This window comes from Oncorhynchus tshawytscha, linkage group LG22 (assembly GCF_018296145.1).
Source record: "Oncorhynchus tshawytscha isolate Ot180627B linkage group LG22, Otsh_v2.0, whole genome shotgun sequence".
Classification (NCBI taxonomy): Eukaryota; Metazoa; Chordata; class Actinopteri; order Salmoniformes; family Salmonidae; genus Oncorhynchus; species Oncorhynchus tshawytscha.
This window is the reverse complement of record NC_056450.1, coordinates 45818106-45839834: the sequence shown is the minus strand read 5'-3', so window position 1 is coordinate 45839834 and position 21729 is coordinate 45818106. Positions and strand designations below refer to the sequence as shown.

The following is a 21729-nucleotide window of genomic DNA, read 5'->3' as shown; positions in this document are numbered from 1 at the left end:
CAACTATGCACAGTCACTTTAATAACTCTACATTTACATACTACCTCAAATAACCGGTGCCCCCTAATGTTGACTCTGTATCGGTACCCCCTGTATATAGTCTCGTTATTGTTATTTCACTGCTGCTCTTTAATTACTCGTTACTTTGATCTCTTATTCTGATCTGTATGTTTTGGAACTGCATTGTTGGGGCATGCTCGGTCCTCTAAGTAAGCATTTCATTGTAAGGTCACTGTTTTATTTTGCGCATGTGACTTATACAAGTTGATTTGAGATGGAGTCGTGGTCGGATTTGCCGAAGGGAGGGCATCGCGGAAGTTAGAGTAGTAGTGGTCCAGTGTATTGCCAGCGCTGGTACTGCAGTCAATGTGTTGGTAGAATTTAGGTAGCCTTGTTCTCAAATTTGCTTTGTTAAAATTCCACAGCTACAGTTAATGCAGTCTCAGCATATATGGATTCCAGTTTGCATAGAGTCCAGTGAAGTTCCTTGAGGGCCATTTTTTTCTTTTTTAACTAGTCAAGTCAGTTCAGAACAAATGCTCATTGTCAATGACGGCCTAGGAACAGTGGATTAACTGCCTTGTTCAGCTGCAGAACAACAGCTCAGGGATTCAGCTCAGGGGTTCGATCTTGCAACCTTTCGGCTACTAGTTCAACGCTCTAACCTCTAGGCTAACTGCCGCCCCGTACCTGGCTGTGATAATAATCGAAGAGAATTCTCTTGGGAGATAATGTGGTCGGCATTTGATTAAGGAATTCTATGTCAGGTGAACAAAATGACTTGATTTCCTGTATGTTGTAATGATTACACCATGAGTCGTTAATCATGAAGCATACACCCCCGCTCTTCTTCTTACCATAGAGATGTTTGTTTCGCGACGCATGAAGAAACCCGGTGGCTGTACCGATTCTGACAACATATCACGAGAGAGCCATGTTTCTGTGAAACAGAGAATGTTACATTCTCTGATGTAACCCTTGCCCTAATTTCATCCACCTTGTTGTCTAGACACTGGACATTGGCGAATAATATGCTCTGAAGCACTGGGTGGTGTGCACGCCTTCGAAAGTCTGACCAGAGGCAGCTTTGTCTACCTCTTCTGCGGCAACGCTCTTTTGGGTTCTGGGATTAGATCCAATGTCCTGGGGGGTGGTCTGAACATAAGATCCGCTTCGGGAAAGTCATATTCCTGGTCGTAATTGTTGGTAAGTTGACATCACTCTTATATCCAATAGTTCTTCCCGACTGTATGTAACAAGACTTAAGATTTCCTGGGGTAACAATACAATGTAAGAAATAAAACATAAAACAAAAAATACTGCAGTTTCCTAAGGACTCGAAGTGAGGCGACCATCTCCGTCGGTGCCATCTTGAATTTGACAGAGAATATTTGGCAAATGTTACACAATCAAGTTGTAGCAAGCTCTTAAAGACTTACCCAGAAAGATTCACTGCTGTAATCGCTGCCAAAGGTCTTTCTACAAAGTATTGACTCTATGGTGTGAATACTTATGTAAATTAGATATTCCTGTATTTCATTTTCAATACATTTAAAAAAAATGCAAAAAACATCTTTTCACTTTGTCATTATGGGGTGTTGTGTGTAGATGGGTGAGAGGGTCTATTTAATTCATTTTGAATGCAGGATGTAATGCAAAAAAATGTGGAGTAGGTATGAATACTTTCTGAAGAAACTAAATATTTCACAGAGGTTAAGAGTGTGATTCTCTACCAAAAAAAACATTAATTGTTTTGTCACATGAACTGAAATTTGTCGAAAATGATAGAACTTGATAGAACAGGTCATGGGAGAGCTATTTGTAAATGTTGGTTGCAGTGGGCTCAATCAGGAGCACACAGAGGGTTTCTTGGTTCTCTTAAACAAATCCACTTTGAAACAAAAGTATACACCTCACACACATGGTTATGAGCTTAAAAAAAGAAGACATCCATACCATGTCAGACATAGAGTTTAAATATAATCAATTTGGAGTTTGCATCCCAGTATTACACTTGATATACATCACAGAAGACTGAAATACAACAAAACCGTTTGACATTAAACACCAGAATTTCAGATAATTATGACATTATTAATATTATTAACATATTCCACCCATGAGGCCGATCTGGTCATTCAACTGCAGGAAAGGGGTATGGACAATATGGTTTCAAATGAGATCAGTTCTACTTTTCTACTGATTCTGATGCTCTTCTTATCCCAGTCTCCCTACAAGTGTGCACTCGTTCACTCCTACTCAAGGATTTAAAAGCTTTGGATTGGTGAAGATGTAGTTTCTGCTATAACTTTACACCAATCCAATGTCTTGAAGTAAACAAGTGCACACCTTATGGAGAAGGGGACAAGATAGGCTTTTCTGCCTGTCTATCACTCTCTCACTTTGTGTCCTAGAGGAAGAAGAAGAGCCAGCCATAGAGGAGGAAGAGGAGACCAACAAGGAGCCAGGTCAGAAGTCATGTGGGAGGGGCTTATGAAAGAGAGCGTAGCACTACTAGTATCTAAAAATAGAACATTAACCTACATAGAAATACAACATAACCCTCCCAGACCCTACCTCAGCATAATATATATATATATAATATAACCCTACCAGACCCTACCTCAGCATAATATATATGTAATATAACCCTACCAGACCCTACCTCAGCATATATATATATATATATATATATATATAATATAACCCTACCAGACCCTACCTCAGCATAATATATTTATGTAATACAACCCTACCAGACCCTACCTCAGCATAATATATTTATGTAATATAACCCTACCAGACCCTACCTCAGCATAATATATTTATGTAATATAACCCTACCAGACCCTACCTCAGCATATAATATATAACCCTATACCTCAGTATAATATATATATAATATAACCTCCCGGACCCTACCTCAGCATAATATATTTATATACATAGACCCTATAGCATAATATACCCTACCAGACCCTACCTCAGCATAATATATATATAATATAACCCTATCAGACCCTACCTCAGTATAATATATATAATATAACCCTACCAGACCCTACCTCAGCATAATATATATATAATATAACCCTACCAGACCCTACCTCAGTATAATATATATAATATAACCCTATACCTCAGCATATATATATATATAACCCTACCAGACCCTACCTCAGTATAATATATATATATATATATATATATATATATATACAATATAACCCTACCAGACCCTACCACAGTATAGTATAACCCTCCCAGACCCTACCTCAGTAGAAAAATAATGTAACCCTACCAAACCCTACGTCAGTATTATTTATATATATATATATATATATATATATATATATATATATATATATTTATATATATTTATATATATTTATATATATTTATATATATATATATATATATATAACCCTACCTCAGTATAATATATATATATAACACAACCCTACTAGAACCTACCACAGTAGAATATGCAGTGCATTCTGGAGGGATTCCAAACCATTGACTTTCTTCACATTTTGTGGCCTTATTCTAAAATTGATTAAATATGCATTTTTTTCTTATCAATCTACACACAATACCTCATAATTACAAAGCATAAACAGGTTGTTAGAAATGTTTGCAAAAGTATAAATGTTTTATACAGAAATACCTTATTTACATAAGTATTCAGACCCTTTGCTATACGACTAAAAATTGAGCTCAGGTGCTTCGTGTTTCCATTGATCATTCTTGAGATGTTTCTTCAACTTTATTGGCGTCCATCCCGTGGTAAATTCAATTGATTGGACATGATTTGTAAAGGCACATACCTGTTAATATACGGTCCCACAGTTGACAGTGCATGTCAGAGCAAAAACCAAGCCATGAGGTTGAAGAAATTGTCCTTAGAGCTCCGAGCAGGATCGTGTCGAGGCACAGATCTGGGGAAGGGTACCAAAACATTTATGTAGAATTGAAGGTCCCCAAGAACACAGTCACCTCCATCATTCTCCATCAACACTCTAGTCAGCAAACTGGATGTAGTCTATCACAGTGCCCTCCGTTTTATCACCAAAGCCCCACATACAACCCACAACTGCGACCTCTATGCTCTCGTTGGCTGGTCCTCCCTACATATCCGTCGCCAAACCCACTGGCTCCAGGTCATCTATAAGTATATTTTTAGCTCACTGGTCACAATAGCAACACCCAGCAATTACACGCGCTCCAGCAGGTATAATTTACTGGTCATCCCCAAAGCCAACACTTGCTTTGGCTGCCTTTCCTTCCAGTTCTCTGCTGCCAATGACTGGAACGAATTGCAAAAATCTCTGAAGCTGGAGTCTCCCTCTCTAACTTTAAGCATCAGCTGTCAGAGCAGCTTACCTGTACACAGCCAATCTGTAAATAGCACACCCAACTACCTCATCCCCATATTATTACTTACCCTCTTGCTCTTTTGCACCCCAGTATCTCTACTTGCACATCATCATCTGCACATCCATCACTCCAGTATTACTGCTAAATTGTAATTATTTTTGCCTTCATGGCCTATTTATTGCCTACCTCCCTACTCTTCTACATTTGCACACACTGTACATAAATATTTCTACTTTTCTTTTGTGTTATTGACTGTACGTTTGTCTATGTGTAACTCTGTTTGTGTCGCACTGCTTTATCTTGGCCAGGTCGCAGTTATAAATGAGAACTTGTTCTCAATGGATCTACCTGGTTAAATACATGTGAAATCAAGTTAAATTCTTGAATGGAAGAAGTTTGGAACCTCCAAGACTTTTCCTAGAGCTGACCTCCTGGCCAAACTGAGCAATCGGCAGAGAAGGGGCTTGGTCAGGGAAGTGGCCAAGAACCCGATGGTCACTCTGACAGAGTTCCAGAGATCCTCTGTGGAGATGGGAGAACTTGAGAAACAAGATTCTCTGGTCTGATGAAACCAAGATAACTCTTTGGCCTGAATGCCATGTGTCACGTCTGGAGGAAACCTGGCACCATCCTTACGGTGGCGCATGGTGGTGGCAGCATCATGTTGTGGGGATGTTTTTCAGCGGCAGGGACTGGGAGAGTAGTCAGGATCGAGGGAAAGAAGAACAGAGCAAAGTACAGAGATTCTTGATAAAAACCTGCTCCAGAGCACTCAGGACTAGACTGAGGTGAAAGGTTCACCTTCCAACAGGACAACGACAATAAGCACACAGCCAAGTCAACGCAGGAGTGACTTTGGGACAGGTCTCTGAATGTCCTTGAGTGGCCCAGCCAGAGCCTGGACTTGAACCCAATCTAACATCTCTGGAGAGATCTGAAACTAGCTGTGCAGCAATGCTCCCCATCCAACCTGACAGAGCTTGAACATATCTGCAAAGAAGAATGGGCGAAACTCTCCAAATACAGGTGTGCCAAGCTTGTAGCGTCATACGCAAAAAGTCTCGAGGCTGTAATCACTGAAAAAAAAGCACAGAGTAAAGGGTCTGAAAACGTATGTAAATGTTAGATTTAAAAAAAAAAGTTTTTAAAACAAAAGTTTTTGCTTTTTCATTATGAGGTATTGTGTGTAGATTTATGAGGGGAAAAAACGATTTCCTCCATTTTAAATAAGGCTGTAACGTAACAAAATGTGGAAAACGTCAAGGGGTCTGAATACTTTCAGAATTCAATGTATATAACATAACCCTACTACAACCTACCTCAGCAGAATATATATATAACATTACCCTACCACACACATGCACAGACACACACACCTCTTGTCTTTATCAGTGTTCTTTTTCTTTTCCTGATGCAGGGGAAGAGCCACAGGAGGGAGAGGAGGAGCATGCAGATGAAGGGGAGGGGGCAGAGGAAGGAGAAGGTAAATTGGCAAATTGGCAAGCTCGTTTTGCATAGCCAAGTCCCGTGGCTGTTGCCCAGGTAGAGTTAGCACCGGTGGTGAACGCTAAATGTCCCACTCAAAACCAACAGCGAGGCCGGCTTTGAGGGATGCTGTTCAATCATAGACTGTTTATATAAGGTGGGGTCCAAAATTACTGCCACCCTTGATAAAGATGAACAAAAAAGACTATGAAATAAATAACACAAATACTGAGGTATTGTTGTACACAAAAAAAAGGGAAAATAAATGTCACACAAAAATAATTTCTCATGGAAAGAGATTTTGTTCAACAACTATTTTTGTTATTTTTTTTAAGGTAGGGCTGCAATTATTGACATCCCTGTTTTCAATACCCTTCAATATCTCACCTTGCAACTAAAACGGCACTGAGCCTTTTTCTGAAATATTTGGAGTTGGAGAAAACACTATGTGGATTTTGATGTCTGCTTTAGTTTATTGCAGGAAGATCCACTTGCGGCCAAGTTTGAGCCTCCTGGCAGAGGCAACGAGGTTTGTTGGCAAAAATGTCCTGGTACTGGATAAAGTTCATGATGTCGTTGACCTTAACAAGTGGAAGCAAATAGCCCCATAACATCAAAGATCGACCCCCATATTTTATATTAGGGATGGGGTCCTTTTCTGCTTATGCATCCTTATTTTGAAGCCAAAACCACCACTGGTATGAATGGCCAAAGAGCTCTATTTTCATGTCATCCAACCAATGTAAACACATGGAGCTAAACGCCATTGGCATTTGGATTGAAACGGGTGTTTTGGGCTCAGCTTTTTACTTTTTTTTTGCTCATCTTTCTCAAGGGTGCCAATAATTTTGGACCCCACTCAAAATGGAAAAACCCATCGATGACGTTACCCCATTCATTCCTACAGTATGTGACTGGGTCTGTCTGTCTCTCTCACCTGGACATCTCTAATGACTATTTTCTCTCTCTCTCTCATCATCCACAGAGGAGGCCAAACCTAAATTCAAGTAAGTCCTCCAACATGTTAATGAATGGAATGTATGGAAGGTTAGATTGGATTAGAATATGGAAACCATGCTGGGAGTTGTGGTTGTCCATTGTTATTCTCTATCTCTCTCTCTCTTTCTCTCCCAATTCAATTGGGATTTATCGGCACGGGAAACATATATTTAGTCAAATAAACAATGAACAAAATTGAGAAGAAACAAAAAAAACAGTAAACATTGCACTCAAAAAGGTTTAAAAAAGAAAGACATTTCAAGTGTTATATTATCAGCTATGTGCAGTGTTTTAGCAATGTGCAAATAGTTGTAGTATGAATAGTGAGGGAAGATAAATAAACAGATAAATATAGGTTGTATTTACAATGTTTGTGCTCCACTGGTTGCCCTTTTCTCATGGCAACGGACCACAAATCTTGCTGCTGTGATTGCACACTGTGGTATTTCTGGTAACACATATGGGAGTTTATCAGTGCTGGATTTCTTTTCAAATTCTTTATGGGTCTGCGTGATCTGTGGGAAATATGTGTCTCTAATATGGTCATTATTTGGCAGGAGGTTAGGAAGTGAAGCTCAGTTTCCACCTCATTGTGTGTACAGTGGGCACATATACTGCCTTCTCTTGAGAGCCAGGTCTGCCTAAGGAGACCTCTCTCGATAGCAAGGCTATGCTGACTGAGTCTATACATACTCAAAGCTTTTCTTAATTTTGGGTCAGTGACAGTGGTCAGGTATTCTGCCACTGTGTACTCTCTGTTTAGGGCCAGATAGCGTTCCAATTTGCTCTGTTTTTTGTTGATTCTTTCCAGTGTGTCAAATAGTTATCTTTTTGCTTTCTTGTAATTTGGTTGGGTCTAATTGTGTTGCTGGCCCTAAGCATGATGCTGGCCCAAAGCATGATGCTTGATGTTTCCACCCCCATGCTTCACAGTAGGTATGGTGTTCTTTGGATGCAACTCAGCATTCTTTGTCCTCCAAACACAACGAGTTGAGTTTTTACTGGATTTTCTTTCTCATTTTGCCTGTCATAGTTGAAGTGTACCTATGATGAAAATTACAGGCCTCTCTCATCTTTTTAAGTGGGAGAACTTGCACAATTGGTGGCTGACTAAATACTTTTTTGCCCCACTGTGTGTGTATATGTATGTATGTATGTATGTATGTATATATATTTATATATATATATTTATATTTATATATATATATATATATTTATATTATATATTTATATATATATTTATTATATATATATATATTTATATATATATTTATATATATATATATTATATTATATATATTTATATATATATTTATATATATATATATTTTATATATATATTATATATATATATATATTATACAGGAAGTCGAAATAACATGGCTCTATACAGGGAGTATAAAATAACATGGCTATATATAGAGAGAGGGGAGAACAAGTATGATACACTGCTGATTTTGCAGGTTTTCCTACTTACAAAGCATGTATAGGTATGTAATTATTTTTATCATAGGTACACTTCAACTGTGAGAGACAGAATCTAAAAATCCAGAAATTCACATTGTATGATTTTTAAGTCATTAATTTGCATTTTATTGCATGACATAAGTATTTGATACATCAGAAAAGCAGAACTTAATATTTGGTACAGAAACCTTTGTTTGCAATTACAGAGATCATACGTTTCCTGTAGTTCTTGACCAGAATTACACACACTGCAGCAGGGATTTTGACCCACTCCTCCATTCAGACCTTCTCCAGATCCTTCAGGTTTTGGGGCTGTCGCTGGGCAATACGGATTTTCAGCTCCCTCCAAAGATGTTCTATTGGGTTCAGGTCTGGAGACTGGCTAGGCCACTCCAGGACCTTGAGATGCTTCTTACGGAGCCACTCCTTAGTTGCCCTTGCTGTGTGTTTTGGGTCGTTGTCATGCTGGAAGACCCAGCCACGACCCATCTTCAATGCTCTTGCTGAGGGAAGGAGGTTGTTGGCCAAGATCTCGCGATACATGGCCACATCCATCCTCCCCTCAGTACGGTGCAGTCGTCCTGTCCCCTTTGCAGAAAAGCATCCCCAAAGAATGATGTTTCCACCTCCATGCTTCACAGTTGGGATGGTGTTCCTGGGGTTGTACTCATCGTTCTTCTTCCTCCAAACACGGCGAGTGGAGTTTAGTCCAAAAAGCTCTATTTTTGTCTCATCAGACCACATGACCTTCTCCCATTCCTCCTCTGGATCATCCAGATGGTCATTGGCAAACTTCAGATGGGCCTGGACATGCGCCGGCTTGAGCAGGGGGACTTTGCGTGCACTGCAGGATTTTAATCCATGACGGCGTAGTGTGTTACTAATGGTTTTCTTTGAGACTGTGGTCCCAGCTCTCTTCAGGTCATTGACCAGGTCCTGCCGTGTAGTTCTGGGCTGATCCCTCACCTTCCTCATGATCATTGATGCCCCACGAGGTGAGACGTTGCATGGAGCCCCAGACCGAGGGTGATTGACCGTCATCTTGAACTTCTTCCATTTTCTAATAATTGCGCCAACAGTTGTTGCCTTCTCACCGAGCTGCTTGCCTATAGTCCTGTAGCCCATCCCAGCCTTGTGCAGGTCTACAATTTATCCCTGATGTCCTTACACAGCTCTCTGGTCTTGGCCATTGTGGAGAGGTTGGAGTCTGTTTGATTGAGTGTGTGGACAGGTGTCTTTTATACAGGTAATGAGTGGAGAACAGGACGGCTTCTTAAGGTCTGCGAGAGCCGGAATTCTTACTGGTTGGTAGGTGATCAAATACTTATGTCATGCAATAAAATGCAAATGATTTACTTAAAAATCATACCATGATTTTCTGGATTTTTGTTTTAGATTCCGTCTCTCACAGTTGAAGTGTACCTATGATAAAAAATTACAGACCTCTACATGCTTTGTAAGTAGGAAAACCTGCAAAATCAGCAGTGTATCAAATACTTGTTCTCCCCACTGTATATATACGGCATGATGAGGTTCTCCACTCGTCTCCATCCCAAATACGCACCAGATTATACGCGCTCCTGAGATCCAGTTTTGTGAAAAACCGTGCTCCGTGAAAGGATTCCACCACCTTAGATGAAAGGTTACGGGTAACTAAACCCCACCGTGATGGAATTTAGACCTCTTTAATCAATGCACAGACACAGACCTCCCTCCTTTTTCTTCACAAAAAAGAAACTCGAGGAGACGGGTGAAATGAATGACCCCTGTCCCAGAGATTCCGTGACGTATGTCTCCATAGCCAACTTCTCCTCCTGTGGCAATGGGTACACTTGACTCCTGGGAAGCGCAGCGTTTACCTGGAGATTTATCGCACAATCCCCCTTTCGTTGAGGTGGTAATTTAGTCGCCCTCTTCTTACAGAAAGCGATAGCCAAATTGGCATATTCAGGGGGAATGCGCACAGTGGAAACCTGGTCTGGACTCTCCACCGACGTGACACTGATGGAAACTCCAAAACACCTCCATGAACACTCCTCTGTCCACCCCTAGAGAACCCCCTGTCTCCACGAAATCCTAGGATTGTGACTAGCCAGCCAGGGAACCCCAGCACCACTAGAAACGCAGGTGAATTGATAAGGAAGAGACTAATCCGCTCCTTATGATTCCCCTGTGTTACTATGTCCAGTGGAACCGTGGCCTCCCTGACCAACCCTGACCCGAATGGCCGGCTATCTAGGGAGTGCACAGGGAAGGGGGGGGAGGATCTATCGGCACTAGCGGAATACCCAGCTTGATGGCGAGTCCGCGATCCATAAAGTTCCCAGCTGCGCCTGAATCGACTAGCACATTATGCTGGGTAGAGGGAGAAAAGTCAAGAAACTGGGTGAGTTTGGTGCTGACTCACCTGGGGTGACCGAGAAGTGTTCCGCCTGCCCTTTCCCAGACGGGCTCCCCCAGCACCGGTCGGCCGTGTGTCGTCTCCGACCACAGCTGGTACAGGAGGAGCCTGCCCTCTCCCAGACGGGCTCCCCCAGCACCGGTCGGCCGTGTGTCGTCTCCGACCACAGCTGGTACAGGAGGAGCCTCCTCCTCCGGTACCCCTCGGCACGGCCCTCCTAACTCCATAGGAATGGGAGCGGGAGTGCTAGGTGGTGGAATAGACATGACCCTCTCCGAACTCCCGCGGGCAGCCAGCAGATTGTCCAGTCGGATAGACATGTCTATTAGTTCGCCGAGGGAGAGAGCGGCGTCTCTACACGCTAGCTCCCTGTGGACATCCTCCCGGAGACTACACCGGTAGTGGTCTATCAGGGCCCTGTCGTTCCACCCAGCCCCAAGGTCCGGAACTTCAACGCAAAATCCTGTGCTCTCCTCTTTTCCTGCCTAAAATGGAATAGTCGCTCACCTGCTCTCTGGAGGGTGGTCAAATACGGCACGAAAGCGGCGCGTGAATTCTGGTTAGTGCCCCCCCGCCGAGTCTGGGCCATTCCAGACCGCGTTGGCCCACTCCAGAGCATGACCCGTTAGGCAGGAGGCGAGGATACTCACACTCTCCTCCACCGAGGGAGTTGCTCGAGTTGGAGCAAAAAACCCTGGCACCCAGCCGCCGCTCCATCTTACTCCCTCAGGAGTGCAAGACGAAGTGCGCTGGAGCCGGATGCGGAGGGAGGAGAAGGTGGACTCGTCAGAGGAACCAGAGGTGAAGAGAGGACCACTCCTCTCCCATCGGTCCATTCTCTCCATCATCTGATCCATCGCCGTTGGAGGACACGTTCCTCCATCGATGGAAGGGGGTTGGCAGCTGCTTCTGCTGACTCCATTAACCTCTCTAGGATATGTGGGACGCTAGCGTCCCATCTAGCCAACATCCAGTGAGATTGCAGAGCACCAAATTCAAAAACAGAAATGCTAATTATAAAAATTCAGAAAACAAAATGTATTTTACATAGGTTTAAAGATTTCTTGTTAATCCAACCACAGTGTCAGATTAATAAAATGCATACCTAGCTCAGAACATAGCCCAGTTGACAAATTATTACAAACAGTAACCAGCCAAGCAGAACCGTTACAAAACTCAGAATTAGAGAAAATGAATCCCTTACCTTTGATGATCTTCACATGGTGGCACTCAGAAGACATTAATTTACTCAATAAATGTTCCGATACCTACATATACATACTACCTCAACAAGCCTGACTAACAGGTATGCCTTGCTGCTCTGTTTTCAAATGTCTTTTTACAGTTGTTTTATTTCTTTACACACACACGCACATGCATACTTTTTTCCCCCACACCATTGGTTAGAGCCTGTAAGTAAGCATTTCACTACACCTGTTGTATTTGGTGCACGTGACAAATAAACTTTGATTTTGATTTGCCAGGCAGTCAAGCTGGTCTCGATGCTGAAGCTGTAGTACGTTTTGAGATATTTTTTTACCTCCTGAGGCGTTGTCGTGCTATCTTGACGACTGTGCTGGTGTGATTGGACCATGATAGATCCTTAGTGATGTGGACACTGTGGAATTTGAAGCTCTCGACCTGCACCACAACAGCCATGTCTACGTAAATGGGGGCATGTTCGGCCCTCCGTTTCCGGTAGTTGAAGTTGATGATATTTCTCTCCTGCTCTCTCTCTCACTCTCTCTCTCTCTCTCTCTCTCTCTCTCTCTCTCTCTCTCTCTCTCTCTCTCTCTCTCTCTCTCTCTCTCTCTCTCTCTCTCTCTCTCTCTCTCTCTCTCTCTCTCTCTCTCTCTCTCAGGCCGTTCATAATGCCCAACCTCATCCCACCTAAGATCCCAGACGGAGAGAAGGTAGATTTTGATGTAAGTATATGTAAGACTGGATATACTATACTGCTGTTATCATCTCTGCAGGACATCCACAGGAAGAGTATGGAGAAGGATATTTTGTTGTTATTGTTTTTATTTCTGCAGGACATCCACAGGAAGAGTATGGAGAAGGATCTGTTATTGTTTTTATTTCTGCAGGACATCCACAGGAAGAGTATGGAGAAGGATCTGTTGTTATTGTTTCTGCAGGACATCCACAGGAAGCGCATGGAGAAGGATCTGTTGTTTTTATTTCTGCAGGACATCCACAGGAAGAGTATGGAGAAGGATCTGTTGTTATTGTTTTTATTGTTTTTATTTCTGCAGGACATCCACAGGAAGCGCATGGAGAAGGACCTGAATGAGCTGCAGACACTGATCGAGGTTCACTTTGAAAGCAGGAAGAAGGAGGAGGAGGAGCTTATCAACCTCACAGACAGGATTGTGAGTGGCACAGACACATGTCACTCAAACTAGTCCCTCCCAGACTCCTGTCACTAAAACTTGCCCCCCCCAGTCCTGTCACTCAAACTACCACCGTCCCAGACACCTGCCCCTCCCAGAACCTTGTCACTCAAACCAGCCCCTCCCCCTCAGACTCTATCACTCAAACTAGCCCCGCCCCAGACCCCTGTTACTCAAATTAGCCCCTGCCCTTCCCCAGACCCATGTCACTCAAACTAGCCCCCTGTCACTCATAACTAGCCCATCCCCTGACTTGTCAGTCAAACTAGCTCCTCCCCAGACTTCTGACAGTCAAATTAACCCCTCTGAATCTTGTCACTCAAACTAGCTAGTATTTACTTTTAGAGAGCATTGTACACTACACTCATGTCATTCCTAAAGTTAGGGATCTGGATATTCTCTCTAGGAGAAGCGACGTTCTGAACGATCAGAGCAGCAAAGGATCCGCAGTGAACGAGAGAAAGAACGACAGAAGAGGTTGGAGGTAAGAGACAGAGTCTCAGTGACACTGTGTATCAGGTATTGAACCTGACTAGCAGCTTTTTATGGGTGATCTCTCTCTCTCTCTCTCTCTCTCTCTGTCTCTCTGTCTCTCTCTCTGACTGTCTCTGTCTCTCTCTCGCGCGCTTTCTCTCCTTCTCTCTCTCTCTCGCTTTCTCTTCTCTCTTGCTTTCTCTCCTTCTCTCTCTCTCTCGCTTTCTCTCCTCTCTCTCTCTCTCTCGCTTTCTCTCTCTCACGCGTTTTCTCTCCTTCTCTCTCTCTCTCGCTTTCTCTCCTTCTCTCTCCAGGATGAGAGGACTCGTAAAGAGGAGGAGGAGGCAAAGAGGAAAGCAGATGATGATGCTAAGAAGAAGAAGACGTTGACTAGCCTACACTTTGGAGGCTACATGCAGAAGGTACTATGTACATACTATACACTGTATGTACATTGTCGTGGTAATTTCCTGTATTACTAAACATTCAGAGAGCAAACCACACATAAGTCAGAGTATGTTATAAAGTCCATATTTAATTATATATGAGCTTCACCATAGCCCTGTGACTCTCGGATCAATTCAGTGTCTATAAATGGATTCTCTGAGTGCTTACAAAACAGTTCTTAGTATCATTTATAGCCAAGACACACCCATCTCAACTCACACGACGAAACACAGATCTCAGGAACATTACACAAAGAACCTTTTACTTGAAAGAGGAGTCTCCCATAGCTAGATAGCATTAGCTATAAATTATCGTCCAGTTTGGTCTCCTAAACAAAGTTCTTATCTCGTTCTTGGTACAACATAGTACCAAACCATTACCTCATCCAATGGCATATATCAATTGTCAATTCTAGATACTCCCATCTCAAATACATCCCCCTTGAACAAGCTCACCGAGACAGTGACCCTCTTAGGTCATATACTAGATCAAGATGAGGGCAACCTCAGAGGGGACATACAATAGTTCCAGACACATTCCCATAAGAAGAGGAGCCTCCATTCTGTCCTCCTCCCCTTCTGATATTCTTCATAGCATCACATGGTTTAACAGATACATTGACATATGAAGACAAGCCTGACTTCTCCCCTCTCTGGGCCCCCAGTGACTAAGCCCTAGCAGAGAAGGGATAACTGCAAACTGCCAACAGTATTATCCAAAAGAAAACATCCTAATGACAAATATCTCACATAAGTATTACTATGTAAATGAAACATCTTATTTATCAATGTTAACTAACTAATTCTGATTCTGCTACCACAACATTATCAGTAGATTATTATATTAACTCGCTATTACATTATTATTATTACATACATGTATCTCATTATTATGATATGACTAGATGGAGGTCAGAGGGAAGAGACAGACAGAGAGAGAGAAGAAGAAGAAGATTCTACAGGACAGACGGAAGTCTCTGGACATCGAGAACATGAGCCAGGACAAACTGAAGTGCAGTACTACAACTATACTATACTACTACAATAATGTATATTACACTATACTACTAGATCCTAACCTCTCTCTCTCTGTGCAGAGACAAGGCCCAGGAGCTGTGGTTGTGGCAGCAGCAGCTGGAGGCGGAGAAGTTTGATCTGCAGTATCAGATTAGCAGACAGAAGTATGACATCAACGTCCTCCGCAACAGAGTGTCAGACCACCAGAAGACGTACGGACAACCCTTACACACACAGAGACACACACGCACACGCACATACATACACACACAAATTGTGTAACTAAGTGTCCTCTATTCTGCAGAACCAAGAGAACCAAGAGAGGCCTGAGGAAGTAGAGAGGGACTGAAGAGGGACTGAAGAGGGACTGAAGTAGACTGGCTGAGGGACTGAAGTAGACTGGCTTTGGAGATCAGCTGTCTGGCCTATTTGTCTACTGTCTGATCTCTCTCTCTCCTTCTGACATCTCTCCCTCCTTCCGACATCTCTCCCTCCTTCCGACATCTCTCCCTCCTTCCGACATCTCTCCCTCCTTCCTACATCTCTCCCTCCTTCCTACATCTCTCCCTCCTTCCTACATCTCTCCCTCCTTCCTACATCTCTCTCTTTCTTTCCTACATCTCTCTCTTTCTTTCCTACATCTCTCTCTTTCTTTCCTACATCTCTCTCTTTCTTTCCTACATCTCTCTCTTTCTTTCCTACATCTCTCTCTTTCTTTCCTACATCTCTCTCTTTCTTTCCTACATCTCTCTCTTTCTTTCCTACATCTCTCTCTTTCTTTCCTACATCTCTCTCTCTTTCTTTCCTACATCTCTCTCTTTCTTTCCTACATCTCTCTCTCTCTTTCCTACATCTCTCTCTTCTTTCCTACATCTCTCTCTTTCCTTCCTACATCTCTCTCTCTTCTTTCCTACATCTCTCTCTCTCTTTCCTACATCTCTCTCTCTCCTTCCTACATCTCTCTCTCTCTCCTTCCTACATCTCTCTCTCTCCTCCTCATCTCCTTCTCTCATTCCTCATCTCTCTCTCTCTCCTTCCTACATCTCTCTCTCTCTTCCTTCCTCACATCTCTCTCTCTCCCTTCCTACATCTCTCTCTCTCTTCCTTCCTACATCTCTCTCTCTTCCTTCCTACATCTCTCTCTCTCTCTTCTCATCTCTCTCTCTCTCTCTCCTTCCCACATATCTCTCTCTCTCTCTCTCTCTCTCTCTCTCTCTCTCTCCTTCCTACATCTCTCTCTCTCTCTTCCTCATCTCTCTCTCTCTCCTTCCCTCTCTATCTCTCTCTCTCTCTCTCTCTCTTCCTCATCTCTCTCTCTCCTTCCCACATATCTCTCTCTCTCTCCTTCCCACATCTCTCTCTCTCTCCCTTCCCACATATCTCTCTCTCTCTCTCTCTCTCTCTCTTCCCACATCTCTCTCTCTCTCTCTCTTCCCACATCTCTCTCTCTCTCTCTCTCTCTCTCTCTCTCTCCTTCCACATCTCTCTCTCTCTCTCTTCTCTCTCTCTCTCTCTCTCTTCCTTCTCACATCTCTCTCTCTCTCTCTCTCTCTCTCTCTCTCTCCTTCCCACATCTCTCTCTCCTTCCAACATCTCTCTCTCCTTCCTACAACTGTCTCCTTACCCTCTTCCTTCCTCTCCCAAACCTGGTTTGATATTTCTTTCCCCATAGTGTGTGGTGTAAATAAAATACTTCATCTCATTTTTGGTCTGTGATGGTGTGTTTGTATGTGTGTTGTCAGGGGGTTGTCAGGGCTTGTGCTCTGCTCCCAAACCCCTAACAGTCAAATACAGTATTAGGGCTCCATTCAATCTGTAGCCCTGAAGATCTGAGCAGTATCGCGATTGAAATGTGAAGGTCATTTCCTCTTGAGTCGACACATGCAGCATTTACCGTGAACGCAGTCTTTGCAAACATTCCTATGTTGGTTTATAAGGACATACATTCATATCAATCAATCAAATGTATTTATATAGTCCTTCGTACATCAGCTGATATCTCAAAGTGTTATACAGAAACCCAGCTTAAAACCCCAAACGGCAAGCAATGCAGATGTAAAAGCATGGTGGCTAGGAAAAACTAGAAAGGCCAGAACCTAGGAAGAAACCGAGAGAGGAAGAAACCGAGAGAGGAACCAGGCTATGAGGGGTGGCCAGTCCTCTTCTGGCTGTGCCGGGTGGAGATTATAACAGAACATGGTCAAGATGTTCAAAGATGACCAGCAGGGTCAAATAAAAGTAATCACTGTGGTTGTCGAGGGTGCAACAGGTCAGCACCTCAGGAGTAAATGTAATGATCGGCTATGAAAAGTGACAAGTATCTGACAAGTATCTCTACCGCTCCTGCTGTCTCTCGAGAGTTGAAAACAGCAGGTCTGGGACAGGTAGCCTGTCCGGTGATTAGGTCAGGGTTCCATAGCCGCATGCAGAACAGTTGAAACTGGAGCAGCAGCACGGCCAGGTGGACTGGGGACAGCAAGGAGTCATCATGTCAGGTAGTCCTGAGGCATGGTCCTAGGGCTCAGGTCCTCTGGGAGGGGAGGGAGAGCATTTAGATGGAGCATACTTAAATTCACACAGGACACCAGATAAGACAGGAGAAATACTCCACATATAACAGACTGACCCTAGCCACTGACACATAAACTACTGCAGCATAAATACTGGAGGCTGAGACAGGAGGTGTCGAGAGACTCTGTGGTCCGGTCCGACGATACCCCCGGACAGGGCCAAACAGGCAGGATATAACCCCACCCACTTTGCCAAAGCACAGCCTCCACACCACTAGATTGATATCTTCAAACCACCAACTTACTGCCCTGAGACAAGGCCGAGTATGTGTAACCTTTATTTAACTAGGCAAGTCAGTTAAGAACAAATTCTTATTTACAATGACGGCCAACACTGGCCAAACCCTAACCCGGACAACACTGGGCCAATTGTGCACCGCCCTATGGGCCTCCCAATCACAGCCCGTTGTGATACAGCCTGGACTCAAACCAGGGTGTCTACTGTATAGTGACACCTCTCGCACTGCGATGCACTGCCTTAGACCGCTGCACCACTCGGGAGCCAAAGCCTTGTGGTTTATAAGGACATTGTGTATATGAGTACATATAAGGATAGACATAATTCATATTTGCTCAAATGACAAATACGAAGCATCAGACAAAGTTTTGGAAAGAAATGGATTGTATTCATATTTTGAAATATTTGATTCATAATTCATATCAACTCATTAGATACCTTTGACAGGAGGAATGCAAGATAAAAGGGGAAGAAGCCGAATAGAATTAAAAAGACTGGAGGCACGTTAGTTTAAACTTTACTCCAGTCTTGAGAAAAATACAGTGAAACAATAAATTGGTAATTCTAAAACATACACAAATACAGAAAGAGATGTGTTCGAAAACAATCAGTCGACCAGTATTGAACTTCTAGACAATAGGAAAAACATGTTTGAAATACGTCTGGTGAAGACAGACCTGAGGTCATACACAAAACAACTGTCTATAACATGGTTTATGAGGATTTATCCCATCGTACATCATTGACAATTTTGAAACATGGTTTATGAGGACACAATTATGTCAAAGGATTGTTTGAGGACTAACATTGTGTTAGTTTAGGGGCTATTAACCCAATAGGGTTAGTTTAGGGGACTATTAACCTAATAGGGTTAGTTTAGGGGACTATTAACCTAATAGGGTTAGTTTAGGGGACAATTAACCTAATAGGGTTAGTTTAGGGGACTATTAACCCAACACCCAAACGTGTTGAGTAGGCACAGGTCATCAATACATCAAACCCACATTTTAATAAACTCAAAAGAACAAAAAATGTAAATGTAAAGTAAAAAAGTCAAAGAGGGAATGGGGGTCTGGGGTTTTGAAAAGGAACAAAGACCCATAAGACATTTTGTGTTTATTAATTTAGCGCCACAGTAGTAAATATACACATCTCCAGCTTCACCTATTTTTATTCATTATACAAACACTCCCATCCAGAACTAACTAAAAGCAATCAGGGTTAAGTGTCTTGATCCAGGCTAGGGTTAGGGTTTTGAATATGGGTAGGGTTAGGGTTAGGTTTTTGTTTGTTAAGGAATCCACAAGGTCGATCTGATGCCTTCAAGCTAATGCAGAGACGGGGGGTGCACTCCGCTTGCCGAATGGGGGAGTCGAGGGGTCCGGGCACAGATCCGTCCAGGTTGAAGAACCCTATAGTTTTCCACTTTAGTAGAGTTGGTTTTGGGGTACGTTGGTTTTAGGTGTCTTCATCCTTGGTCTTTCGTCTGTTTTAAGTCCAGGTAGAGGATAGGGTTAGGGTCGGGGTTAGGGTAAGGGTGAGGTTAACCTCTCTGGGATATGTGGGACGGTAGCGTCCCACCTAGCCAACATCCAGTGAAAATGCAGAGCGCCAAATTCAAATAAATTACGATAAAAATTTAACTTTGATGAAATCACATGTTCAATATAACAAATTAAAGCTACACTTGTTGTGAATCCAGCCAACGGGTCAGATTTAAAAAATGCTTTACGGCGAAAGCAAACGATGCTATTATCTGAGCATAGCACCCCATTAAGAAGTTAATGGTACGGCTTATCTCGGGACGTATTCTACTGAGGAAATCAATTTTTAATTGTTGACTATACGGGGCCTTGAGTCCCTCTACTGCCAGGGATTCTTCTAACCCAATATTCTCCCGGAGCGTCATATACAGTGGGGAGAACAAGTATTTGATACACTGCCGATTATGCAGGTTTTCCTACTTACAAAGCATGGAGAGTTCTGTAATTTTCATCGTAGGTACACTTCAACTGTGAGAGACAGAATCAAAAAAAAAATCCAGAAAATCACATTGTATGATTTTTAAGTAATTCATTTGCATTTTATTGCATGACATAAGTATTTGATCACCTACCAGCCAGTTAGAATTCCGGCTCTCACAGACCTGTTAGGTTTTCTTTAAGAAACCCTCCTGTTCTCCACTCATTACCTGTATTTACTGCATCTGTTTGAACTCGTTACCTGTATAAAAGACACCTGTCCACACAATCAATCAAACAGACTCCAACCTCTCCACAATAAACAAGACCAGAGAGCTGTGTAAGGACATCAGGGCTAAAGTTGTAAACCTGCACAAGGCTGGGATGGGCTACAGGAGGCAATAGGCAAGAAGCTCGGTGAGAAGGCAACAACTGTTGGTGCAATTATTAGAAAATGGAAGAAGTTCAAGATGACGGTCAATCACCCTCGGTCTGGGGCTCCATGCAAGATCTCACCTCGTGGACCATCAATGATCATGAGGTGAGGTGAGGGATCAGCCCAGAACTACACGGCAGGACCTGGTCAATGACCTGAAAAGAGCTGGGACCACAGTCTCAAAGAAAACCATTAGTAACACACGACGCAATCATGGATTAAAATCCTGCAGTGCACGCAAGGTCCCCCTGCTCAAGCCAGCGCATGTCCAGGCCCGTCTGAGTTTGCCAATGACCATCTGGATGATGGTTATACTATTATACTATGACAGACCAGGTAGATCTGCTGTCTCTATTATATTATAACAGACCAGTTAGATATACTGTCTCTATTGTATTATGACAGACCAGATAGATCTACTATCTCTATTATATTATGACAGACCAGTTAGATATACTGTCTCTATTGTATTATGACAGACCAGCTAGATCTAGTGTCTCTATTATATTATGACAGACCAGGTAGATCTACTGTCTCTATGTCTCTATTGTATTATGACAGACCAGCTAAATATACTGTCTCTATTACAAAATGACAGACCAGCTAGATCTACTGTCTCTATTATATTATGACAGACCAGCTAGATCTACTGTCTCTATTATATATTGACAGACCAGGTAGATCTACTGTCTCTATTATATTATATTATGACAGACCAGACAGACCAGCTAGATCTACTGTCTCTATTATATTATGACAGACCAGCTAGATCTACTGTCTCTATTATATTATGACAGACCAGCTAGATCTACTGTCTCTATTATATTATGACAGACCAGCTAGATCTACTGTCTCTATTATATTATGACAGACCAGCTAGATCTACTGTCTCTATTATATTATGACAGACCAGCTAGATCTACTGTCTCTATTATATTATGACAGACCAGCTAGATCTACTGTCTCTATTATATTATGACAGACCAGCTAGATCTAGTGTCTCTATTATATTATGACAGACCAGCTAGATCTAGTGTCTCTATTATATTATGACAGACCAGCTAGATCTAGTGTCTCTATTATATTATGACAGACCAGCTAGATCTACTGTCTCTATTATAAATGACAGACCAGGTAGATATACTGTCTCTATTATATTATGACAGACCAGGTAGATCTATTGTCTCTATGTCTCTATTGTATTATGACAGACCAGCTAGATCTACTGTCTCTATTATATTATGACAGACCAGCTAGATCTACTGTCTCTATTATACTATGACAGACCAGGTAGATCTGCTGTCTCTATTATATTATAACAGACCAGCTAGATCTACTGTCTCTATTATATTATGACAGACCAGCTAGATCTACTATCTCTATTATATTATGACAGACCAGCTAGATCTACTGTCTCTATTATATTATGACAGACCAGCTAGATCTACTGTCTCTATTATAT

The 21729-nt window shown here is 42.5% G+C and overlaps 1 protein-coding gene across 1 annotated transcript; it reads left to right on the top strand.

Annotated features, from left to right (window-relative positions):
• Window positions 1–5825: 5825 nt before the first annotated feature.
• Window positions 5826–15600, top strand: tnnt2a (troponin T type 2a (cardiac)). Its single transcript, XM_024433000.2, has 9 exons — window positions 5826–5860; window positions 6848–6869; window positions 12591–12654; window positions 12988–13104; window positions 13532–13609; window positions 13914–14021; window positions 14951–15057; window positions 15143–15274; window positions 15367–15600. The coding sequence occupies exons 3-9, from the start codon at window positions 12601–12603 to the stop codon at window positions 15398–15400; spliced, it is 630 nt and encodes a 209-aa protein (XP_024288768.1). The 5' UTR covers window positions 5826–5860; window positions 6848–6869; window positions 12591–12600; the 3' UTR covers window positions 15401–15600.
• The last annotated feature ends 6129 nt before the right edge of the window (window positions 15601–21729 follow it).